General features: G+C 57.0%; 1 protein-coding gene across 1 annotated transcript in view; it reads right to left on the bottom strand.

Annotated features, from left to right (window-relative positions):
- The window catches only part of PLXNA1 (plexin A1), a 121,453-nt gene that overhangs the window by 28,153 nt on the left and 67,310 nt on the right, over positions 1–25,990 (bottom strand). The window contains exons 9-21 of the mRNA XM_055708731.1: positions 25,799–25,913; positions 19,554–19,754; positions 10,366–10,462; positions 9,842–10,032; positions 6,218–6,369; positions 5,764–5,884; positions 5,291–5,427; positions 4,543–4,710; positions 3,551–3,644; positions 2,935–3,174; positions 2,608–2,751; positions 1,633–1,867; positions 60–202 (exon numbers count right to left, since the gene is read on the bottom strand). Coding sequence (XP_055564706.1) covers positions 60–202; positions 1,633–1,867; positions 2,608–2,751; positions 2,935–3,174; positions 3,551–3,644; positions 4,543–4,710; positions 5,291–5,427; positions 5,764–5,884; positions 6,218–6,369; positions 9,842–10,032; positions 10,366–10,462; positions 19,554–19,754; positions 25,799–25,913 — 2,038 coding nt within the window. The remainder of the gene's footprint in view (positions 1–59; positions 203–1,632; positions 1,868–2,607; positions 2,752–2,934; positions 3,175–3,550; positions 3,645–4,542; positions 4,711–5,290; positions 5,428–5,763; positions 5,885–6,217; positions 6,370–9,841; positions 10,033–10,365; positions 10,463–19,553; positions 19,755–25,798; positions 25,914–25,990) is intronic.

Raw genomic sequence — 25,990 nt, 5'->3', positions numbered from 1 at the left:
GGGTTTGTGCAGGGGCACATCCCCAGCGCGAAACACTACAGAGACAGACAGAACCACACCTCCATCTCCTTCAGCACGGGATGGTCTTCTATCCCTGGGAAGAGAACTCGCATGGCGTAGGTGCGGTAATCCAGAAAGGGGATGCCAGCCCCATCCAGGTCGTTGGTCAGCTCATTAATGTCAGTCTGCAGCTCAGCGAAGGCTGGGGTGGGAAAACCAAAATTAAGCAACATATACCAGAGTCCTGGCACCCAGCCTCTGCCGTACCCCCCAGCACCCCACGGGTGTTCCCCCACCCAGCATGAATCAGCTCCGCATCCCTCCCCCCATCAGGCTGTGATCACCCTCCCCATCTCACAGATGGAGAAACTGAGCTTCGGAGGGTGTGGATGACTTCCCCAGAATAAATCTAGTGACAGATTTGGGAACAGGACCACCAGGTCCCAGGGGGCTCAAATCAGCCCCCCCCCAGCACTGACAGCCTCCCAGGGATGCTGGCGGCCACAGGGAACAGCAAGGCCTGAACAAAGCCAGAGCTTCTGGGGGAAACAGTAAGCCTAAACCACAAGAATGTCCTGATTTCTTTTTGACCTAAATACTACTCTAGGGAAGCCTGAACACACCCACCCACCCTGGCACCTCCTGATCCAAGCAGAGGCAGCCCTGATTCCCAGGGGAACATGATGCTGGGGGGAGAGGGCACAGGGTGGGGGTGGTGGGGGGTGGTGGTGGTGGGGTGGGTGTGTGTGTGTGTGTGTATCTTGAACCTTTAATTGCACCTACAGGTAAAAGCTGACGGGAGAGGAGTCCTGGAGATGCACCAGGGAAAGGGGTTGGGGTGGGGGGGAGAAAACCCTCAGAAAAATCAAATTAACGGCACTTTAAAGGGAGCCGAAAGCCAGGCAGAGGACTGCAGGCTCGTCAGCCTGATGAGAAAAAACAAACCGTCAGCTTGAAAGGCGTGCTATCTTATCTGTAACTAGTGGGACTAGAAAAGAGAAAAGGCAGGGAAGAGATTGTGCCTTTTAATTAAAAGCAGATCCTTTTATCTGCCAGCTGTGGGAGACAAGACACCATCCCCTCCACCAGCTCCCTCCCCTCTCCCTGTCACCAGTGCCATCCGCAGGCATGTGTAGGGATGAGGATGTGGGGGGGATTTGGGGGAGCAAAGGGGCTTTTTTCTTTCCCCTTTTTATTAGCTCATTTTCAGTGCCTGCTCCAGCCACAGCACCCGGGCTGGTTGTGGCTTTGGCTGGCAGGGTCAGGGCCTTGGGAGCCAGCTCAGGGGGATAATGGGCAATTAGGTTTTATCAGCAGGATCATACAAGGAATTCTGTCCAATTTCACAGTATCCCTCCATCACGTAATGAGAGACCGACTGCCCGTTCACAGGCAGCCCTCCCTACCCTCCTTACTTTCTTTTCTCCCATTTGGAGAAACAGAGGGGAATTCCTTAACTGGAAAAATCCCCAAATCCCACCCAAAATGAGTTCATTTCCTCTGATAAAGCAGCTTTGCCCATTCCTATTCCCTCTCTGGAAGGCAGTGGGGAAAGAGTAGGAGTACACTGAGCCTCAGGATGGTTCAAGACCCTCCAAGACCCCCACCATTAACAGCACAGGGATCCCTTACCCTCTTTGCACTCCAGGGCCACCCGAGACTCCAGGTTGTCCATCTGCAGCTGGAGGCGTTTCAGGGTCCGGTCGGCATCCCGAGACTTGCGCTTGTAGGCGATGAGGACAATGATGATGATGAGGAGGAGCAGACCACCCCCACCACCAATCCCAATGATGGCAGGCAGGGTGAGCAGGCTGTCCGAGTAGATCTGCAGCGTCCCTGGGGAGAACTCGAACCCTCCAGCCTTGATCTGCACCGTGGTGGGGGAAAAAACGGACCTGGCATCAGGGGGCATGCGCCCAGGGCAGCCCTCCCCACCGTGCCCACTGTGCTGGGAACTGGGGGATGACGGATGTGGAAAAATGCAAGGATGGGTAAGGACTGGTCCGGAGCAGTGCAGCACACTTTAATGAGATGCAGGACACACGCTGCCAGCACGTGTGCGGAGTGGGCAGAGAGTTTGATGTCTCATTCAGACAACATTACAAGAACAGATGGGATGTGAAGCGAGTTCCCCCATGGGTGGGGAGTCTGGGGGGGACCATGCTGGGTCCCTTTCAACCTGGCAGGGTCCTGAAGCATGAGCACTGCTGTGCTACAACCCCACAAAGAAGCCTTCCTCATGGCATGAGCCAGCATCAGGGGGAAGGGGTGGGACCCCGCCGCCCTGGCCTTGGCACAGGCTGCGCCTTGGCATCCAGCGGGGAAGGAGTTTGTTGGCAGGGTCAGCCAGGGCCACCCAGGGCACAGGAATGCCTGGCTGAGCGTGCTGGGGAGGGGACAAAGTATTTGGTCCTACCAAAGGTGTAATTAGGGAGAGTGATGCCCAGGGAGCACAGGAAGATGGCTCCTGAGGATGCTCCTGCACGTGCAACAACTATCCACTCCTCATCCAAGGATCAGCATGCAGCAGGGCCGGTGCCAGGATAAAGACTGAATCTCTGTGACACACGGGACACAAGAAGCAAAGGCACCGGTGTCAGTACTTACCGTGACTTTGTGCTGGCCGGTGAGGTTGGGGGACTCGCAGAGGAGCTGGGTCTCAGAGACGGTCAGGATGCAGGGAGTATCTCCGATCAGCACTGTGTAGTTCAGGCGGGAGTTGCCAGCAGCTGGTGGGAGCAGGTTCCTGCCCTTTGAGGGAACAAGAAACAAGACTGTCAGTTCTCGTGCAATGGGGAACGCTTAAAAAAAAAAAACCCACACAAAGCCAACTCATGCTCTCACAGTGCAGGACTTTACCCCAGGAGAGACAAAAAGCCACCTCCACAAAGGAACACGTGGCTAGCCCTCCGCCCGCAGGCACCAGCGCCTTACCTTGAGGATGAGGGGAGAGCTGGGCTTCAGCTCCAGCATCCCTGTGGGGCTCAGCGGCTCAAAGACAGGGTCTGGGTAGTAGACGAAGTTGGTGGTGTTGATGATCAGCAGGGCCTGGACGTTATCCATGACGAAGCCAATCTCATCCGGGCGGTCACCGACCTCCGGAGGGCTCCGCACAGGGTTGTCGATGGAGGGCGCGTAGCACACCATGGTGGTGTCGTTGTAGACGGTGCAGTTCTGCAGGAAGCATGGACCAAGGTCAGACCTAGCTCCTGACAGGGAGGTCAGGATTGGACCCCAGAAGGATCTCTTGCAAGCAGCGGCTCTGGACACTGAGCTCGCTAGGCACAGGCTCTTTCTGTCACTATCCCGCAGACATCCCATAAACCTCTCATCAGTTTTGCACACTCAGATATCAGCCCTCTCCGGGCAGCACCTGGCCAGAGGCTCTGCAGGTTGATCAGTGCCTCTCTTTGGGTGGCAGCCTCTGGACTTCAGCCCTTCCACGCCATCACACCTGACGGGCAAGGAAAGCGCCTTCTGCCCTGCACTGCAGAGGGACAGCATCCCTCCTCCTTGAGCCCTGCCCCCAGCCCCAGCCAGCACCACTTACGTTCTCCCTTTCAGAGCTGCCGTACTTGGCCCGGATCTTCGGCTCTTTGATGGTGGCCAGGTTGGTGCCGGTCACAGTCAGCAGCGTCCCGCCGCTAGTGACATGGAGACAACAGGTTAGGAAAGACAGCTTGGTGCTGGGTCCCCACCGCTGGGAGGGAAGCACCCATCCTCCCCAGTCAGATGCCCATCTGCCCCAACCTAGGCAAACCACAGTGCCCCAGGGACTTCTCATCCCACCCAGATGTCACTAGGACTGGCAGGATCTGGCATGTACCACTGCCAAATCATCTCAGTTGACCCAGTGGCCAACGAGAGATGTAAAACCTGCTAATTAACACTAATATCCCACCCTGTGTCTGGGTTTGGGATCTGAAAGCAGCTCCCAAGCTAAAGGAGACCAGGCATGCGCAATGGGAAAGCATCCCGATGAGGAGGAGCTCCTCTCTGCCACTGCCTTCACCACGCAGGCAGTGGGTGGCAGGGCAGGCTGAGCCCTGCCAGGTTTTCTCCATGGCTTGGTGTTAAAAGCCCCCTGGCCCCAGAGAGCTTGGCCATGCCCCTGGGGAGCTCACTCCTCATCAACGGCCTGGGGAAGGTTTCCCTTGGCACTAGCTCTTAATGGGATTCCTTCGCCTCCTCTCCAGCCAATTGAAACCTTTTAGAAAATATATGTAAACATTTCAAAAAATCCCCCGATGGGAAATATTTTAATTTTATTTGCCGCCGCCAAATGTCAAGCTGAAATTAAGCAGATCCAAAGCGCTCTCTGCGCTTGCCCCCTGCCAGGCTGAGCACTGCAGGCCAGGAGTTAGCAGGGTGCTGGTACCCAGCCATTGCTCACGCTCCTCTCGCCACATCTCTGGAGCACGGCCCAGCAGCTATCGCAGCAGCACTGGAACGTACCCATCAGAAGGGGGGGACCCATGCAGAAAACAGCTCCCCATGCATCCCATAAGCTCCCTGCCAGCACCCAAGCACTCCACAACTCACCTGTTGATGCTCCACTCAGGATCGATCTTCTGGATGGTGGGGTCCTCTGTGTAGTTGTACTTCACCTCTGGGTTGCTCAGCTCTGCCCGGTTGATGTTGATGAGGATGGGAGAGCCGCCAGGGGCATGCCCAGGGGGGGTTCTGCACCGGATCTCACGGGCGCTTCTCCTGAGGCAGAAATGCACAGCCCATCAGTGCCAGGGCAGGAGGCAGGCGAGGGCAGCCAGGGATGGCCACTGCTGCCCTGAGCCCCCTGCCCCAGCTGTCTCCCCTTCTGAAAGTGCTCCGGGGAGTGGGAGGAAGAGAGAAAGGAAGAAGAAAAAAAAAAAAAAAAAAACCCACCCCAAGAAATGAAACAAAAGGCAGCCAGGAAAGGCTGAGCAGCTCCTGAGCGCTCCCATCGCGCGGCTGCTGCAAACAGCAGCGATTAGGGCTGATAACCAGTAATTACCGGAGGAAAATATTTAAAGAGCCGCTCCATTATCATCCCTAATCTAAAAATTATCCACTTCATGCCTCAGGGCTTTGTGCTTTTAGAGAAAAATCCCTGTTCTTTGGGCTTTCCTGCAGCCTCTGACACACGGAGGTTTCAGGGGAGATGCCTCTGGCCACCTGTGGCGTTTGGATCCTGGGGTCCCTCCTGGCTCCTCAGCACGGCCTCCCTGCTGCTGCTGTATCTGGGGGTCCCACTGCCTCCGGGCATGTCTGTCACCCATCCTCCACCACCCTTACCCTCTGTGCCCCTCACCATGAGAAAGCACAGGGCCGTCCCCCAATGGTCACAGAGACGTTGCTGCCAGCATTGAGGTGGTTGCCTTCGATGGCGATCCAGGTGCCGCCGGAGAGAGGACCACGCGCTGGGACCACGCGGGAGAAAGTGGGAGTCTGTCAAGAGAAAAGAGGATCCCTGGTGTCAGGTGGGTTGGGGACTGAAACCCGCATCCCCAAGCAATCCTGAGCAGGTGATGGGGCCACAGAGAAGAGGGACCTGTGGGAGAGCAGCAGGGCATGGTGCTAAGGGCTGGCAGTGGGGAGGACCACGGTGAGGCAGAGCAGTGGCAGCCTTGGAGAAATTCAACCAACACAACCCAAAGCCTGCCCAGAGCATCCCCACCTGCCCCCTGATTTTGGGGGCCAGAACTCACCCAGAAAACCACCCAAAACCGCCCAGCATCACCTCCCACCTGCAGTGCTTGACCTGGCCCCTGGTACAGGGCTTACCACAAAGGTGAAGCTCTTGGGGGACGTGGCCCGGTAGTTGGGCGAGCAGTCACGGATGCACACTTCAACCCGTGCCTCGTGGACCTTGCTTGGGCTGGCCTCTCCAATTTCACACACAATCCTAAGGGATGTGGGGAAGGAACCCTCAGTGCCCTAGCACTGAGAGGCTCCCTGTGCACGGTGGGGATGGAGCAGCTTCAAGAAAGGTCCCATGTGCCAGCAGGTTCATGAGAAACCAACACGGTGGCTGTTGGCACTGCCAGCCCTGGAGGAAGCTTCCCCAAAGCCTATGCGCTCCTCCCAGAACAACCACAACCAGCAGGTACTTCTCTCCCAGTTCAGCCCAGTCAGCTCCATGTCTTCTGCAGCCACGGACACCAAGTGAACACCCGCACCCGTGTCTCAAACCCACCGAGGTGATCTGGAGCACGCCCACCCCTGACCAGGTACTTACTGCTCAGCGCTGATGTACTCGCTCTCGATGGGGATGCACATCACTTTGCCGACTCGAACACCCCAGCGAACATCTTCAAACTTCAGGCCCAGGTTCTCACCGGTGATGGTCAGACGGGTCCCTCCTTGCCGGGGGCCAGTTTCAGGGAACAGCTAGGAGAAAGCACAGCCCATCAGCCACGGGAGCAGAGCCATGGGGGCACGTTGCTTAGGCAGGCTGCAGCCTGGGCAGCCACTGGATGCATGTTACTCCCCTATAAGCAGTGAGGAGCAGAAGGGCGATAATAGATAAATGCCAGCGCATCTGTAAGGAGCTCACAGAGAGGAAAAAACCTCCTGAGTGACAGCCACATCCCCAGGAACAAGCCAGATGTGTCCAAGCAGAGGGTTGGAATTTGGACACTGCTGCCTCACAGGTGACAAGGACACCGATGGGAAGGAGACAGGGCAGCACCAGCCACGGCTCAGCTGGGCCAGTGAGCAAGCACATGGATCTGCCTGGCTTTTGGCCAGGTCCCATGTACCCAGGGATGAGGTCCCCATATCCAAGATGTCCTCAAAGGAGAAAGCATCTCCATCAGGTCCCTGCACATGGCAGGCAGAGGGGGAAAGGATTTCTTTCTTGCCAGCAAACCCTGTGCCGGGGTCAGCTGGGAAGGGAGAGGACCTCACCCCAAACACCACGCCTCATTTACCAGGATGATGCCCAACAAAGCGAGCAGGTGTGGCCTGGCAGACAGCAGCGGGATGAGGAATGCATGGAGACACGTACCCACCGCTACCTCCAACCAGGCAATTAGAGGCAGTTTTACACCAGCGCCCACCTGCAGCGCTAACCAGGATGAATGGCAGGGCTGCGCGACCCCGGCTGGGACCAGGGCCAGGGTTGGGTCCCCAGAGACACCCAGACAGAGCAGGGCAAAGGCAGCTGCAGGCAGCAGGCAAGGTAGAGAGTAACGCAGGCTGTGTCAGCCCAGGAGGAAGGTGCCTCCTGACCCAGGGAAAGGGACTGTTTTGTTGCAGGTGATGCCCTCCCCTGCTCGTGCTCCTGCAGTGCTGGCAGAGACGCCCTTTAGCACCAGGAGACATCTCAGCCAGCGCTCAGCCCAGCGGCTGGACAGGCTCACGCTATGGCCATGCTCAGCTGTGGCCATGCTCACGCTGCAACCAAGCACGTGTGAGCTCTTGGCATTCCTGGCAAATCTAGGCGGCTGCAACCCTGGGGCCAGCTGCAGCCTCTTCTCCTCCTTTTCCTCCTCCTCCTCTGCAGAGGGCTCGCTCCTGGACATCACCCCCGCAGCGAGGAAAGGCAGATGAGTGAAAGGTGGGAAACAAGCAGCAGCAACAGCAATTGTCCGCATCCCCGGCCCCGATGGACCACGTGGAGCCAGGGGCTGTTTCTGCACAGCCCCACAGCAGCCATCGCCTCTGGGGTTAATCACCGTCCTCCAGATTCACACCGAGATGATCACCTTCAGCATGCTCCAACAGGGACAGCCAGTCCCTGCTGCACACAGGCATCCGGTGGGATGTGTCTGTCCCAGGACAGTATCAGAGCTAGGACTGGCACCTGGTGTTCCAGCCACAACTCACAATTTACAGGGCAACAACACTCTCTGGGGCTGCAGGGAACCACTGTTTGCCTAAACCCAGCTCGGTCCCTGCCCAAGTCCAGGATCAGAGCTCATTATGGTTGGAGCTCATCAGGTTGGGTCTTCCCCCTAAATCGAGCTCCGCCGGAGCGGCTGGCAAGAAGTGGCTGTTTGTTTGGTGTTTCTAAATGAGTGTTAAAAGCTGCTCCGGCATGTTTGATTCCTCCTGCTCTGTGGGAAAGCTGACAAGGGCCACACGTTTGGGGAGAAATAAGCCCAGGAATGAAATTACATTGTTGGCCGCCCAGCGCAGGGAGGTCACAGCTAAACAAGGTGCGCAGGAGGAGGGAGCGGACGAGGAGAGCAGGGGCTGCTCCAGCCTCTCCTTTCTCCCTTTCACCTCCAAACCCCTGGCCCTGACAAACACCGCTGCTTTCCTGCTAATTGGTTTCACAGGACACTTTTACATCAACAAGCAAATGGCTGCAGTGGGCTCACCCCCAGCGCCAGCAGCCACAGCAGGGCCAGGAGGTGCTGAGGCCAAGGGGTTCCCCCTTCCCGAGGAAAGGGATATTGCTCTGAGGGTCACAACCAGCATCAGGCAGGACCCCGAAGAGGTTTGGAAGGGGGTTGTCCCCACCACTGAGCAATAGGTAAGTGATTCTTCAATCCAAGGTTGAAGAATCAAGGTCATGTCCCAGCCCAGCCCCACCATCCACGAAGACAACAGCAACCCGGTGGGCTGGGCAGGAAGAAGGCTCTAACTCCTCCTGAAATCACAGAGGACTCTTTTCCCCCACCACCCCGTGCTGCCCCCTCTGCACCAGGATGCTCTCTGGACCATTTCCAAGCCTGCCCACAAGCAGGGGTGTGGGACAGAGCTGCACAACAGGCAGGCTGCTGGAGGAGCATCACACCAACAGCTGTGCACATCCACACCGACCACCAGCTCCCAGGGGGCTAACGGAGCAGCACCAAGGTCAAGCCCACCTGCTAGCAGATCTGTTCCTGCTGCACCTGCCCTGACTGCAGAATTTCATAATGATTCAGGGTGGGAGAGCTGCTACCGAGGCTGGCCATCGTCAGCGGCTGGGAAGCTGCTGTGAGCGGCGGGGGTGTGTATGCCTGCAGCCCTGGCCATACAAGCACGAGACCCGGGCGACCCGGGCATGACCTGGCCACTGTGGTCTCCACTCCCACCATCCCCAGGGGTCCAGCTTTGGGAAGTTCAGTCTGAGCATGGTGGGAAGCCATCAGGGATGGGGAGCCTGGTAGTCCCACACAGCAGATGTCCTTGTAGGGCTGCAAGCTCTGGGGCTCAACCCCACTCCCCCAGGAATGGATCCCTTCTCCTGCCAACACTCCACCAGCCCCACACAACTCTCTGCAGGCAGTATTTATTGCATGCAGGGCTCTTTGCAGGCAGAGATATGCCCAGCTGGGGGGCACCCCCTGCTCCACACGCAGCTGCCACCCAGCACACTGCAGCACCGGTACCCTACAAGAGGCGTGGGGAAAAGGCACGACTCTCACTTCCAGCTTCCATCAGGTAAGACACTGAAACCCAAACAGATCAGACCCAGTGCTAAGACTCCAGTAATTAACACAAGCGAAGCCCAGCTAGCTGTGGATAAACAGAAGGTATCCAGCAGAAATACCCCCCAGTCCCTCCTGCACTTGGAGCCTGGCCCAACAGGCATGTGAACATTAATATACACAGTCTTATTAAGTGGAGGTCATAAAAGCTGTCAGGGAAGGGGGATGATGATGAACTACTGGCCCCAGAGAGCATGATGACATGAGGAGGAGCAACCTGGAGCCACAGCTTTCCTGGGATCCCAAAAGCCCAGTGCATAGGGGTGGTGGAGAGAGGATTTTAGCCTTGGAAATGAGAGTGACGACGAGATGCTCAGTCCTAAAAACTGACTAGAGATTTGGCTGCTGTGAGGTGCCACCAGCAAGCTCCATCCCCATCTCCATCGCCATCCCAGCCTCCCAGCACAGGGCACCACCACGCATCCGTCCCCACGTACCTTGGTGATCTTGGGGTCAGTGCAGCGGCTGTTGCCGATGCTGGCATGCATCCAGCTGCTCTCGTAGGCCAGGCAGTGCTGCCGCAGCGAGCAGCGCCTCTCCAACACGCACCAGCCACACTCGAAGCGCGGGTCAGCCTTAAGGCACAGACCGCAGCTCTCCCGCAGGGCCGAACACTTGTACAGGTGGGCTGCAATGGCAGGAGGAGCACAGGGGTCAGCGTAGCCCCCCCAGTCCGTGGGCACAGGGTTCTGGGGAGGACACCCATTCTTGCCCCCTCCCAGGGTAGGACAAACCCCATGGGCAGGAGGCACCAGCACCCTGGACTCAACACAGGGGCAGAGCTTTTCTTGCAGAAAAGCCCCTTGTTTAGAAACCTGCCTGATTGATGCAGCTGGAGCATCACTCCTTTCCCTAAGGCACTGGTGCAAACTGCGGTTGAGGTTGGGGAGAAGGGTGGGCTGGAGGCTGGGGGGGGGGGGCACCGGGCTTCTTTCCCACCCTGTTCCCATCCCTCACTCACCTTGGATGTTCTGGGGGTTGTCGATGACAAAGTTCCCATTCCAGACCACGGACAAGTTGACCGGCAGGTCACTGATGTCATTCCCTTCATAGAAATACTGCAGGAGGGAACAGAAGGAGGCAGAGCCTGTTAACCAGTGAGGCAAAACGCGCTGGTGAGGGGCACAAAGAAGCATACAGCCTCATTATGTGGGTATCTCCCACCAGCCCAGAGGACAGGGACAGGGCCCTGGTCCAGACTTGCTGGCTAGGAACAGAGAGGTCTAACAGCCGTTGGTCAAAGCACTGGATACACCACATGCAAACCGGTACACAGAACTGGCAAAAAAAAAAAAAAAAGCAGAATAGAGGGTTTCTAAATAGACCCAGAACCCATTAACCCGAAGGTCTGAAGCTGCTGCTGCTGGGAGAGAAGGAAGCAGATGGCATCTCTGCAGCACACATGCACCTCTCCCTGCCAGGCACCCGAGCCCTCCCCTATGTTCTTCCCGCTCCAGGGATGCTGAGTTGGATGTTTGAGATCACGCTCATCACTAGCAAAGCTCAGGAAGGACAGGCTAGACAAATGGCAGGAACAGATTTGGTAGAGCTGCCCCCGACACCCAGAGGGAGGATGTCCCCCATGGTCCCCTCGAGCCCCATCGTCCAAAACATAATGACATTAAGCTGTGGCCACATGGCCACCGGTGGAACAGAGCCAGGCACCACCATGACGACATCCCAGCCCTTGGAAAGATCTTAGGAAAGCATCCCTCTCCTCCACACACCATCTCTGCACCAGACCCCCCGCTGCCCTGCTCCCAGCCCCGCACCATGCTCAGCCATCAGCCATACCCTACTCCAGGACCGGCACCACCACCCTGATGCCCCAAGCTCCCATGTAGGGTGGTGACACGAGGGGATCCCACCCCCAGCTCCAGGGGACCCCAAACTCAGGCCCCAGCACCTGCTGCTATCCAGACATACCCACCTCCGTCTCTCCTTCCAGCCTGGCCGATGCCTCCTCCCCACCCAAACCCCTCTCCCCTGCCTCGACGCCGAGCCCCAGTCCCGGCAACCCCATCAATATTCCCCGCACAGCCCCTGCACGCAGGCGGAGAGGTTTAATCGATACAGAGGCAGGAAGGCAGTTGGAACCGTCCCTGACAGCTAATGACCTCCTTCGGCAAGAGATTCTCCGCTCCTCGCCCGAGAAAATGACAGGCGTGTCAGAAGAGATTAAATGAATGATTCATGGGTTGCTGGAGTTTGTTAGGGAGCGGCGGCCGCGCCGGCAGCAGCTCACCCAGCTGTGGGCTGGCCGCAGCCCTGCCACTACCTCCAGCCAGCCTGAGCATCACCTTCCGCAGCCCCGGTGCTGTACCTGACAGAGGTGGCCTCAGCATCACCTCCACCACCGCCCCAGCTGCGGCCCCACAGAGCACATCTGTCCCTGCCAGTGCCAGGCACCACTCCAGTAAGTCTCCTCTGCTCGACCCCCTCCACAGGAGCCAGGGACGCAGCCCACGAAGGAAGCCAGCGTGCTCAGGTGGCTGTGGGAAGCAAGAGACCCTTGGGTCCTTCTCGCCTCACCATCAAAGCTGGTCCCTTCCATGCTGAGTCTCTCCTAACCAGGCATCACCATCAGCCACAGTCCAGCATCAGACACGGCACCAAAACGGGGCACACACCCAATGTGAGACATGGCTACGGCAACGCACCCCTCCCTCAACCCTGCAAGGTGCAAATGAGAGGCCAAGCCTGATCCTGGTCCTCGGACCTTCATAGCTTTTGGCTAGTGGTCTTATATCCAGGGGCCACCCCACTCAAAGGGCGGAGGACCCCAAAATGCAGCCCTCCCCAAGGAGGAAGGCTGCTGCTGACCAACTGCAGGCAGCAACTGGAAGGCATAAGACATCCAACTGCAAACTCAATCCTTTCTTGAGCACCCAACAGCCCCACCACCCTCTCCCCTCTGCAGGAAGGAGCTTCATCACCCCCCTCACCACGCAGCCTCTCAGACACGGCATCTCTTGTGGTGTTTGCTCAGAGGACCTTCAGCCACAGCTCTACCACGCGCCATCTATAAACAGAGCCTCTCAGCAACATTCCCATCACCACGCCTGGGGAGACGGAGCCAGAACCGGGCTGAGAATCCAGATCTGTTCACCTTCCCCTACCTTACCCCCACCCAATGACATCTCCAGCAGGACCACGACGAGGAGCCAGCCAGACCTGCAGCAGCAAGCAGCAACCATCCTCTGGCAGCAGGAGAAAGCACGTGCCGGGGAGGGCGGTGGCAGTGCCGAAGCAGAATTTAGCTGTGACGAGCCACGTGGCAGCGTAAGTGAAATTGGCATTTTCAATTTGTACTCTGACATGTCTCATTTGGGGCCCTGGCATCTCGGGAAGGCATCCAGCCTGCAGCTGTCCAAAACACTTATTTGCATCTCTCTGCCCCGGCTGCTTTTGGAAATTAGTTCTTCTGGGAGGTGGGCTGGAGGAAGGAGAATGGGGGGAGAGGGAGGGAGAGCATTAACTCTTCATGTACCAGCCCTGAGACAGCAACAGGGCAATTGCACAAGTGATGGTGTCCCTCTGGAAAACAACACCGTGCTGAGGATGCTGAATTTGCCATGGTGTGGAGCTGAGGCAGACGGCAGGGAGCAGCCAGGAGCACAGGACTGTGCAGAGGGAAGCAGCCGGCAGGAGCAGGAGTCATCGCCCTGGCTGGCATTCACGGCGTAGGACCACCAAGGGAACACAGATATCAATGAAAAACGTGTCCTCGGCATTTGCGTGCCCATCAGCAGTCTCTCACCTGCCCTGCAGAGACAGCCAGCGGGTCCACAGCTTGGATGCAGTTACTGGTCCCTGTAGGATGCTGGAGCTGGAGTCATGGCTCAGCTGCATGGGGGCAGGAGCTGCAGCCACATGGGCTCAGGGCTCAGTCTTCTGGGACACTGAGATCCATCAGATCCCCCTCTAATTTTCAAAGAACCTCTTAGTTTGAAGGACATTTTTGAAAGGCCTCCTCGCAGCTGTTCTCGCCCCAGCACGGGCAGGAAGGTGCCCTCTCCCACCACGGGCATAGCCACAGCCGGAAAGGCAGCAGCACCCAGCCCGCAGCAGCTGAGCACAGGAGCAGCCACTTTCCAGCCCTGAAGACCCCACAACCAGTGGGGATCAGGCAGGGGGATGCTTACCGACCTGTCCATCCCACGGGATCCAGACAAGAGCCCACAGGCAGCCAGCAGGTCCCATCATGCTGGCTCCTCCCTGCCTCTAGCTAACACAGCGCTAAACATCCATTAAACACTTAACTGCTACTAGCTTCCCCGTTAATCAATCGCTGTGGCTGGCAGCGACCTGGCAATCCTGCTATCAGGACACTTTTCGCTCTACGCAGGCGCCTGGGACCCCCCGGCTGTGCCAAAGGATGATGTGGCATGGCAGCTGCCCCAGGGCTGAGTTATAGGAAAGGGACTTTGGCTCTGGGAGCAAAAAATGACAGGCACAGCCCCAAGAGCAAACCAACAGCACCCAAAAGAGAAGCGTTCCTATGCAGCACAGTCCACAGAAGGGGATGGGAGAAAAGATGTCATCGAGTGAGTCAGCAACAGAGATGCAAGCCGCCTGGCTCCTTACCTAACCTGGCCAGCCCTTCTGTCCCTCCCTGGAAGAGCCTACGAGGCAAGCGTGGAACAGCTGACAGCCAACGGGCCAGCCCCACCGACCTGGACACAGCTATTCCCAGCAAGATCTCCTTCTGCAGAGATGTGGTTCAGGCAAGAGGACTCCTCGCTAAGCCTTTCTCAAGGCTCTTCACCAAAAACTTATTTCAGGCATCTTCCCAAGTAAGAGCTGATAACTTCACGTGCTTCTCACATCTCAGATTCTCACACCCGCTCTGTCCCCATGCTGGGACGCCCATCAGCCCAGCACACTGCGAGGGTGGTGGGTTCCACCTCCCCTGAAGGTCTCACATTTGGTTATAGCAAGCCCACTGCTTGCCCACCAGCTACCAGCAGCAGCGGGCACCGAGAGCCGCCCAGCTCCCCTTGGGGTGAGGGATTCAGCACTCCGAGAATGTGCCTCCAGGCAGCCACACTCCCAGGGGACAGAGGTGCAGCCAGCCATGGGGCACCCCAAATCTGGGGGCAGATCGCACTCAGATGCGCTCTGGGATGCTCTTGCAAGCACTACGCCAACTAGCCAAGGCACTAGCCCTTCCCAGCCCAGAAGAGGCAGGGCAGCCCCCCCGCCATCAAGGCATCCGTGCATCCCGCTCCAGCCACAACCTGCACAACCCAGCCCCAAGGAAGGCAGCAGAAGGGCTGCTCCTCTGCGAGCAAACCCACACATCCGAATTTCCCTTGCAACCCCCCTCCCTCCCACGTGCACCATCCCCCTGGGCTGCATTTCTGGAGGAGTGCTTGGGCTGCAGCTGTGTCCTATTTTTCTGTAGTTGATGACCTCAACTCCTTCCCCGCGCTACGGGGACGGCAGTAATGTACATCGCGTCTCGCCAGGGCTCAACTGCAATTCATCATTATTTTATCTGCTGGAATTTAATTGGATCCTATCAAACTCTCCTGATACTCCCTTTTCACTTTAAACACTGCTGCAGGAAAGATAAATGTAGGCACCGCTAGGACGGAGAGCACAGCTTTGTTGGTGAACGGTGCTGGGGTTGTGGGCTCCAATCCTGTTTCCCTCTCCATGGCTGGTTAATTAGAGATACATATACTGGAGGTGTGCGGCGCTCAGAACAGGGCATGTGTGTATGATTTATGTTCCTCTATAAATACACCCTAGGCCTAGTAAAATACCGTCATCCACACAACAGCACAACTTGACAGTAACGCTTGGCCTCTGATTCTGGATCCCCTTTTGCTCTTTTTACATAAATCTCCTTTCCTCCCCCATCACACACAAGCTTCCCTGCCTGGATTCCTCCTGCCTGAAATTCAGCAGGGTGTAAGTGAAAACCCAAGACCCTGGGAATATGGTAGAGCAACACCCAGGCTCCACTGCAGTAAAAAAAAAAAAAAAAAAAAAAAAGAAAAGAAAAGAAAAAACAAAACCCAAACAAACAGAAAATGTAAATCTACCAGGTCTTGCCTGCCTTCCACCATGCACACCTTGGGCTGGGTACCCCAGCCTCAGCATCTGTGCTGGGTACCACTCATGAGCCCACCTCAGCACTTTGTCACGGGAACAAGCTGCTCCTGGATGAACATCCCAACCTAAGCCTGGCCAGAGGGCACCAACCTCCAGAGCCACAGCCCTGGGCAGGGCGGGCTGTCCCTGCCAGGGGCATCGGCCAGCAAGGAGCCAAAAAGGAGCCAAGGGAGGTGACACAGCTGCTCCTCTCCACACAGGGCTTTGGTTAAAAGGAAAGGGAAATAATTGAGGCGTGAGGATTAATTTAAAGTGCTGAGATGACAAACTCAAATGCTCATGGAAAGGAGATCAGGGGTTCTTCCTATTTTTACATTTAAAGGGAAAGAGCAGCTCTAGGGCTATTTCAACCTTAAGAGGAATATTCTGGAGAGAAAAAGCCAAACCCTTGGCAACAAGAAACACCTGTAGCCATTTTGCCAAGGCCAGGACTAAATCACATGAAGCCCAATGTTACAAGCAGTAGTGCAGATTCGGGACTGCGGTATTTTCCAACCGCAAAATTATTTAATTTTTGCAGCAATCAGAAGGGTGAGCCCTGTTAAGGGATGGTAGATGGGAAAGAACAGGCAAAGGCAGGGATGCTTGCAAAATGAAACTCAGTGGCATTACCTGCACACATTAAGACAGGTGACCATTTCTCCATCCTCTGCTGCAAGAAGCAAGCCTGGAAATGTCCACTTCCAGAAGATTAAAAGTAACCAAGTAACAAAAAAAGAAAAATATAGTTCATTGGCAAAGAATTTAATTTTCTTAGTTAGGCTTCTCTTTTTGTTTCTTTACAGTGCATGTGGAAAACCTTTAGGATTGCCTTCCCTTCAAAGAGCAGAAAGAGACCAAAGTGAAGAGGCAGAAAAGTGTTTTTTTCTGTGTGGTTTTTGCCCTGGTATGCATGGGGAACTCAGGGAATTCCCTTGAGTTTCCTGAAGATCTATTGGGTGTCTCAAATTATGTTTATAGTCGACACTCAAACCTTAACGAATGGACTGCTGAATATTTAACCAAGATGTCCTTTCTTCAGAGTGCTAACAAGTCATTGGAGTTTGACAAGCACTAAAACTAAACAAAAGACAAAGAGTTTTAAGCGAGTTTGACTTATTATCCCTTCCATTCACCCAGGATTCAGGAAAGCATCCCTAATTCCACAGAGTAATTAACCTCTTGTTCAGATCCCATTGAACTCCTGGAAACAAAGTGTGCTTAAATGCCTTTCCAAGGAGAGGACATCCATTCCTCACTTGCTGGCTGGGAGGATGTCATCCTTCCCCTATTTTTCCGTTCCCCAGCGTCCTCCACACCAGCCAAGACCCAAAATCCTAACCCAAAGAATGAATCGCAATGGAAGAACTTGGTGGGTCATGGGTGGGTGGCTGTGCAGGAGCCTGAAGTGCTGTCAACCAGCCAGATGGACTGCAAAAAAAAAAAGACAGGGAGGAGACAAGCATCCCAGAAGTGTGAATCTGAATCCTCCACACCATAAAGCAGCCTGGCTAAATGCCCTCAAACGTTAAAGCAGGCAAGCAGACCCTGAAAGCCAGACAGATTCTTTCAAGCCAAAATTCTCTTCTTCTGTCTGTGAAGCTACCCTGTGCCTGAAAGCCACGTCTCCTGCCTGAGACCATGGCCCCATGCTCCCCTGCCACACAGCCCGCAACACCTCCCATGTGCTCTCTGACCAATTTGCTTTGCTTTCACGGCACCCCTGGCAATTTTCAGGTCCAATATCTACCACTGTCAGTCCAGGAGAAGGTGCCAGTCACCTCAGCTCTGCATGGGGACCACAGGGTGGGCAGGCACACCTCAAGCTGTCTTATCCCTTTGGAGAAGAGCTGCAGAGATCGTGCAACTCATGACACCAGTGCTGGCAGCCACGGCACCCCTTGGAGCTAAATTGCATGCTAAAGAATTGGGCAAGAGGGAGCTGCCAGCTCCGCCAGCTGCAGGCAGAGGAGAGCCGGCAGGAGGCTGGGCTGGCCAAGGGGCCCTGGCCAGGCAGGGGCTCACAAGGTGTCCCCACAAAGCTGGGGACCAGCAAATCACCACAAGGGCTGAAGGTCTGCAAGCCAATACCCACTTCCCCCACAGAGTTCCCGTGTCCCAGGCAGACAGTTTCGGCTCCTGGGTGCTAACGCAGCTCTACGCCTGGCCAGGCTGGGCTCTCTCTTTGGGACAAAGAGCTGCGTTTCTTCCATACTCTGCACCAGGGCAATGGTTCCTCCAGCCTGTTGCCAGCCGCAGGTGCTCTGGTAGGCATGGACATGTTGCAGAACAGCCCTCAGACAACCAAGCAGGTACCTGGTGTAACCAACCCTCTGCTGGGACAAGAGTGGCTCAGCTAACCGCTCCCCCCACCCCCCCCCCCAAACCTCCCACTTGACTGTGATGGAGACAGAGCAGCCAACCTTCGCTACCAGCAGCAACAAGACCCCAGCAAAGGGACCCCACCACTACTGTGACATCTCTTCACACGCACATCCATCGTGTTCCCTTCAAAGCACTAACTCCCAGCTGTGCAAGCAATGGGCAAGACTGGGTCCAGGGGCAGATCTGCATGGCAAAGCCCAGGCGAGGGTCACAATCAACACCAGAGACCAGCAGCCAAGCCAGTTCCACTGGGCAAGGGACTCCGCCTGGCTTCTTTTCTTCCCCAAACTCAGCAGCAAGATGACAAACCTTTGCTCAAGTTGCCTCGCTAATGGCTTCTTGCAGCAGGGCCTTGCAGACACCGCTCTGGTCCTGCTGCTCCCTGGAGCTCACGCTTTGTGCCACTGCCTGGATTCACCTCCAGGCCAAGCACAGACCCACCGACAACATTTCCAGCCAGCAACTCAGGATGGGGAGCAGTTCTGCTCCTCACAAACTGCGTGGCACCAAGGAAGAGCCCCAGCAGCACGGCATCCCCCTGGCACTGCCACCCAGGGCAGGAGGCAGAGGCTCGGGATGCTCCTCCTGCCCAAAGGCTTCACAGCCCCGAGAGCGCAGGGGGAGGGAGGGAGCCAGGCTCATCTTCAATGGCCTCTAAATGTCACTCGTGCCACCAAAGGACAAGGGAGCTGGGATCAGCACTGGTGTTAGGCTGCAAATGAGCTTTCACAGTATGAGTGATGGAAAACAAATTTTAAAAGGATTAAATGGGAGGGAGAAGGGAGGGGCCAGCTGCAAGCAGATGAGGGCAGGTCGGTGCAGAGCCCAGCAGGGCAGCCGAGATGCTGAGCAAAGCCAAGATGCTGAGCAAAGCCGGCTCCTGGGGGGGCTATTAGTTTGCTCGCGGGCTTGGTGGTCCCTGCACAGGATGGCTGCAAAGCAAGGGGCACACACAGACCTCACCGAGGGGCCACAAAACACCCTCTCTCTTTGGTATAAGGCAACTGGAGGGGGCAGAGCAGGCAGAGCTGCCTGCAGGAGACAGCTTAAGTGACAGAGCTGCAGGGAGCAGGGACTGAGAGGCAGGGAGCGATGCACCAGCAGGGCCAGGATGGAGGGCAGGCAGGCAGGGGGATGAGGTAGCTGCCAGTCACAGCTGGGGACAGACAGGGGCTGCAGGGGAGGTAGGGAAGCACTTGTGGGGCTGGCAGGCACGGCAGCACACGGGGGAGCGTGTGCGCAGCAGGACACGGAAGAGGTGTTAGCTCAATCCCGCCTGTAAAGTGGGATAGCTTGGTATCAAGGGGAAGCAAGAGCAGGCAGAGAGAACGGGGAGGCAAGGCTCCGGCACGTCTGGGCCAGCTGGCTCCATCCCAGGCAACTTTCTTCAGCTTTCCAAAGCCAATTTCCTTGGAAGTGCTCCTAAAGCCTGGCGGCACTGGCGTTGATCCTACCCAGAACAACCCTGAGCAGCTGCCTTCCCATGCACCTGGGGGAAGTACAGGGGGGAGCCCACCTCACACCCCACAAGCAGCACAAATCCCCGTTACCTGTCTGTGGGAGAACAAACCCAACCATGCAACAAGCCGGGAAAGTCCCGGGCCAGGGCAGGAACGAGCAGCCCACAAACAAAGCCCGTGCCGAGGCAAGCTGTGCACTCACCGAGGTGTTCTGGCACTGGATGCTGGTGCTGTTGAAGCGCAGGGCAGTGACACGGGTGGTGCTGCCGGGGATGTGGAAGATGCACTCGTAGTTGCGCTGGCCGGACTGCGGCTGGGGCAGGTTCTTGGCGGTCAGGGTGATGGGTTTCACCACGCCCACAGGGATGTAGATCTGGGTGGAAGGCAGGATCTGGGGGCAGTCCTGCAAGGGGAACAAGGGGCAGCCGATGAGAGGGGAATACCACACAGCCTCCCTCAGCACCCCCACAACACCCCTCGGCTGCAGCCCAGGCACCACTGAGCACAGACAATATCACCCTGAACACACACTTGGGTAAATCCTTATGTGCAGCAAACCCCAAACCAGCATCCTGTGGCTGCTCTGACCAAAGACCTGAAGACAGCAAAGGAGCACAGAGGAATCTGGTGGCAGGGCAGCGGGGTGTTTTCCAGAGCTCGCGTTGATCCAGACAGAGGATTCAGCTATGGGACCGGTAACCTGGTGCTGCGACAGCAGCACACATTTGAGCAAAATGATTCCTAGCGAGATGGGCTTTAATGTCATCATTGCAGTCAGTAGGTTTCAGAGTTAACACCCGCTGGGCTGCACATTGTCAGGCTACCCTCTCAGCCCTCCTGTTCCCCTGGCAGCCCCCTTCCCTCTTCCTTCACAAATGGACAGAAAAGCCTTTTCCCCCTTTGACACTGCAACGTGTTTCTGCAGTGTTGCAGAAAACCTGCTCTGCAGTGAATTTTGCTGCTGCCACTTCTACCTGCAGCCAGCTCAAAGCAGCATCACCCCAACCAGCCCTCCTGCAGTCTGCCCAGAAGTCAGCACCCCTGGCCAGGGGATGCTGGTGAGTCCAAGCCAGGGAGGAAAGCAAGGGCAAGGGGCTCAGCACCACCCTGCCAGCCCCCCACGCTCCCCGGGGAAGGAGCCATCAGGAGGGCGAAGCACTCAACTTTTAATAGCCACGAGCTCCCAGCTGCTCTGGGGGAGCTGGTGAGCCTTGTGCGCAAAGCACGGGGGAGCAGGAGGGAGCAGAAATAAATGAGCTCAGGCAGCAAAACAGCCCTGTGGCCCCGGTGGGTGCCATTCAGCAACAACAGCCTGATGCAATCCCACATTGGCTTTGCCGAGCCGAGCGGAGGTCTCGCACCTACGGCAGCGACTCCTGGAAGCATCGGCTTGAAATAACGTCAAGAAGGAAAAACATGTGCTAAAACGAGCTGCTCCGAAAACGGGAACGGCAGCAGCAGCAGTGCCAGGAGTGGACGCAGCCGCCCCGCTGCTCTCACAAGGCCACAGCGTAGCTGTGGGGGCAGCTCTCGCCCCAAGGCCACCAGCAGCCGTGCGTGGCCAGCTGCCTCCTGCCACCCTGCGCAGCACCAGCCTTGATCTCAGGATTAATCTAACCTTCAAACAATCCAGAGAAATGAAAAAGAAATTGTTTCATTTAGCAAATATTTACAGAAAAACCCAACCTGTTTTATGCTTTGAAGTTTCCTGTTCTTCACAAGCATTTATTGCCCAAAAGCACAATTTTTAAGAAAGGAAGCTACTTAGCCCTAAAACATGCTAAACAACATGAAAGCAGAGAGGAAGAGCGGTGCCAGCCCCAACCAGGAGATGGTGATGGGGCTGGGACTGCCCAGGGACCCTCGGCGCTGCTCTGCCACCTCCCTGCTCCGTGTCACGGCTGCCCCTCTGCAAAGGGGGCTTTCAGTCGTCCCCCCTTTCAGAATGAGCTGGAGGCTCCCAGCAGGGAGGCCCCAGACACCCGCTGCCAGCTATAATGAGTGGTCCCCGCCGCTGCACGGTGATTGCCCCCCACCAGCTCCCAGCTCTGAAGTGCTGACGGAGGGAGAAGTCCCCACCTGCTTGATCCCCTTCCACGCTGCAGGGGGACTCCGCGGGTGGCACACGCCTTCCCCATAGGGCACACACACTCAGCAAGGATTAGCTCCCAGCTCGCTCTCCGACACCTCCGCCTCCTCATTTTTCTATAATTATTGCAGCCAGCGGGTAAGTCCATGCCGCCATAGCTGGGCTCAACACGGATGCTCGCAAGAGCGGTGCCCGGGGAGCGTGGTGGGCACGTGTATCCCCTTCCCCACATGTGCCCCTCTCCCCGCACACGCAGGCAGGCCAGCTCATTTTGCTGACTCGCAGTTTCAGCTGAGTCCCCCGCGACGTCACATGCTCCGCATCTGCCGGCAGAAGTGTCTCATCCAGCAAAAATGTCAGCCTGCGCCCAAACAGGAAGCACCTGGTGCTGGTGGGCGCCCAGGGTGCCCGGAGGGGTGGGGGCACTGGGACAACTCATTTCCCCTACGAGCAATTCCAATCGCTGACAAAACTCGTCCCAGAAACTGCCCAGCATTTACATCCCTCGGGAATGCTCTGCACAGCCCACAGCGCTCACTGTCCTGCTGAAAACAGCCCCCCCAGCAGAGCCCCAGCTCCCAGGAGCAGAGAGCTACAAAGGCATGGGATAAGCAGAAAAGCTAGACCCCAACATCTCACAATTCAGATTTTCTCCATTAAAACTGTTTTTCTAGCTGGGCGAGAATATGACAAGTGTACAGGATTGCCTGGAGAGGTAAGAGCTTTAAGTCACGCCACAAACACTGCTGTTTGGGTTTCTCTGGCAGCTCCCAGCTCCAGCTGCAAGGCTGTGCCATCAGCAGAGATGGGGATGAAGGCAGACTGGGGCTGGGCTCGACCCAGGCGTTGAGGTTCCCTCACAAAGCCCTCAGCCATTCCCACTGGTGGGGAGTGAAGAACAAACATAAGCTGAACCTGCTTGGACTGGAAGAACACACGCAGTCTCCCCAGGCCAGGAGCCTTTTACCCTCCACAGCAGCTCGGTGCTGGCAGGGAGCGCCGCAGGAGAGCAGCTTTGTGGGGAGTCCATCACTGATCACCCCACAGCCACAGCTGGGCACCACAAACGGGGAAAAGCGAAGAGTAGCCCGTGCTGCTTCATCACCCCTTCCCCAGCCCTGAACCCTGAAACAAGCCACAGAGGAGGGCTATCTCCGGAGCCCAGGCTTCAAAGCCACAGCAGCCAGCGGGCAGGGACATCCTTCCTGCTGCCGCCATTCCCAGGCACATTTACGTGAGTGGTGGTTCCTGTCCTGCCACCCCCAGAAATAGAGGCAAACATCCCCGGCATGCCCAGGACAGAGTGCTGTGGGTCACTCTTTGTGTTCTCCTACAAAACAGCTGCTTTCCCACCCAGGAAACTGCGGTGAGCCACCCGTGGGAACCGGCAGAGACAAGAGTTAAGCACAGCTGTTAACCCCTGTCCCTGCCTCTCCTGACCAGTGCCCACCGCACACCAGCCAAAGCAGACAGACCAAATGCTCCTTAAAATAACCCTCCCCGTTAGACATCCTCCCACAGAGGGGACGGAGCTGGGATGTCTGCCATTAACTTGTGCAGTGGTGCCATGGGCTGGCACCGAGTCCCCCGACCCTGCAGGAGACCGGGACCAGCCAGGGATGGGGATGGGATGTCTCAGGACATGCAGCCCACAGCAGCGGCCGGTCTGCGGTTATCTTGCCATCCCTGCCAGGAACTGCTGAGCCCACACCAACGTGCAAACAGGCTGAGCCAGGCTCTCCAAACCTCAAGCCAGGCACCGCTCCAGGTCCCAGTGTGGCCAAAAGGGCTGTGGGGGGACACCCTGCCCCTTCTCAGGAACAACAGGAGCTCCCAAGCAGCTGGTCCACAGGAGAGCTGCACGCATCCCAAAGACAACACCCCTGGGGGGTAAAGCTTCTGGGTTTGCCTGGCAGGGAACGGGGAAGAGCCCAGCAGCCTCCCCGTGCCCTCTGCGAGGGGAAGGGGCAGAGGAGAAGCAACGGGCTCCGGCGGTCTGGACACCGTATCGCATTTGCAGAAACAACGCCAGGGCTGGCTGGAAGCGCAACCTCAAGAGCAGGCTTCTGGGATGTCTGGGACAGGCCAGCCCCTCACCGGGTTTCTTCAGGGTACAAGCCAGGAGAAAACAGCTTTTGCTGATCTTCTCATGTTACCAGATCCCCCTGGTGTGGGGCCACCAGGCTGACCTTGTTCTGGCCCGTGCCAGACCCGCTCGAGCACCCACGAGCACGGTGCAACCCCCTTGCATTCAGACGATACCCTCAGGGAGGTGAGCGACAGTGCCAGAGCCTGGAGTTTGGCCGTTCGGTGGACGGCAGTTCGGTGCAAAGCACTGGTGGACGGCAGTTCGGTGGACGGCAGGGTGCAAAGCCACAGCCACGCCACCCGAGAGGCTGGCAGAGGGGCCACGGCACAGCCCGGGCAGCTGCGTGCTGGGCAGTGGGGGCAGGAGGAGACCGTTTGTCACAGTCCCATTCCCAGCACTCACCTGCTGCCACGCAGACATGGCAAGCACCAGCCCTGCGTGCAACCAAGGGATGGTTGGGCGTTCCCAGCTCTCCCAACGCGCTTGGCTGAGAAGCAGCTTCACTCAGCTCCACGCTTGGAATAAGGATGATGACAAGAGCCCAGTGTGGCCCCATGCAGGGACATCGCCATCTTCTACAAGTCCCTCTGCTCCTGCAGTCCTTGGAGGCTCTAAACTGGGGAGCACCCAAGTATCTGACCCACTGCGGGTTTGCAAAGCTCAAGTATTTCCCCATAGACACAGCAGCTTCCCTGGGAGAGGCAGCAGGACCAGGCGCTTTGGCTTTCCACAGGGATGTGGTGGGTTGACCTTGGCTGGACACCAGATGCCCACCGAGCCAGCTTGGTGGGCATCCAGCGTTCAGCCCAGGTTGAGCCACCCAAGGGAAGCAGGGAAGCCACACAGGGCTCAGCCCCAGTGCACGGGAAGATGCTCCTCCATCTGTCCCATCTCGGGCACAAAAGCAAAGCTGCTGGTGGCTGGGCAATGACGGAGTAGTGGCCCAGCCCTCTCATCCTCTTCTGTGAGAGAGCTCTTCAAGTGATGAGACAGGCAGAGGGGGAGGAAGGGGGGAAAATTAACTGGGGTGTCTCCACCACAGAGGAATTTGTCTGACTCCGTGTGTGCTCCTAGTCCAGCACAGAAGCAGGGGGGGCACAGGGAGGACAGGAGCCCTGACCTAGAAGGACATCCACAAGCCCACAGGTCCTCACTGAAGATGAGGGCAGACCTCAGAAGACACAAATTACAGGGGACAGAGACTGACTCGGAGACACTGCTCCTCCCACGTGGGGTGATGCAGAGGCAGGCTTCCTCTCAGTGCCAGCCAGGACAGCAAAGATCTTGGGAGACATCTCAGTTGCTTGCCTTCACACATGGTCTGTGAAGCAGAGACAAGCCCTTGTTGTTCACCTCTGCTCCTGGGGACTGGTCCTGGCCTGGGAGGCTGCAGGGACATGAGCTCTGCTGGAGCTCAGAGACCAAACTTTATCTGAGATGATCTGGGCAAACACTTTCTCCAGGACAACATCTATTTGAACCGTTCCTGTCAGGACAGCATATGGCTTTTGCTCCCAGCAGCAACCAGCAGGCAGCAGGACCCTTCCCACTGGGTCCCTGCACAGGCAACTGGAAACCCAGGTAAAGTTCAACCAGAGCTTCATTCCAGGACAGGGACAGAGGAGAAACACTCTCTCCCAAAACTCTCCCTTCGGGACCCGAGTCAGCATTTACTGTCGAGCCAGCCATTGCTCGCCAGACCTCCAGACCCAGCCCAAGCAGCCAGTCATGCCACCACAGGTTGGGGATGCCAGGACCTCCTGCGAGCACTATCCCAGTGACAGGTTTCCCCAGCGGGTGGCACAGATGCTGTGCAGGATGAACCCCCGCAAAAGAACATGTTTCTTGGCAAAGCATTGGAGATGAAGAAGGCATGAGGTATAGCAAAACGGTTTGTTTTACGGATTTCAACCTTTCCCTCTCCGAAAACAAGTTGTTCTGCAATGACAGTTCAAGCTTGCTCCCTTCAAAAACATCAGAGAAAAATGTTTTAGCGTCTCTGCCTTTGTTTTTCCTTTCATTCAGCCTAAAGGGCTCTCGGCTGCACCCAGCAGCCTCTCCACAGCGACACAGCCTCTCCGCACCAGCACACGGTCCCAGCAGTGCTTCACACCCCTCCCTCACTGCTTCCCAGGGAGCTCCAGCACCCCAGGCAAAGTGATGGGAAATGCTTCCCAAAGTGGTTTGCTCTCTTCAAACCCTTCCCCACAGGGCAGGGGGCTGCGACAGGACCAGGACAGGAGAGGGGAGCTGGCTCACATCACCCTACCTCGGAAAGCTTGACGCGTCCCTCCAGGAAGGAGCAGTCAGCGGCGTTGTGGGTGCAGATGTGGCGGTACTTGCACCAGTGGCAGGGGAAGGAGCCGTTCACACAGGACAGGCAGCTGCAGAGAGAGAGAAGCAGGCAGCGTTAGGGCACGGCGAGGCCAGGGTCCACTGGAGCACTTCCTGGGATGCTTCA

The sequence above is a fragment of the Falco cherrug genome, chromosome 4 (assembly GCF_023634085.1).
Source record: "Falco cherrug isolate bFalChe1 chromosome 4, bFalChe1.pri, whole genome shotgun sequence".
Lineage (NCBI taxonomy): Eukaryota > Metazoa > Chordata > Aves > Falconiformes > Falconidae > Falco > Falco cherrug.
This window is presented reverse-complemented; position numbering and strand designations above follow the sequence as displayed.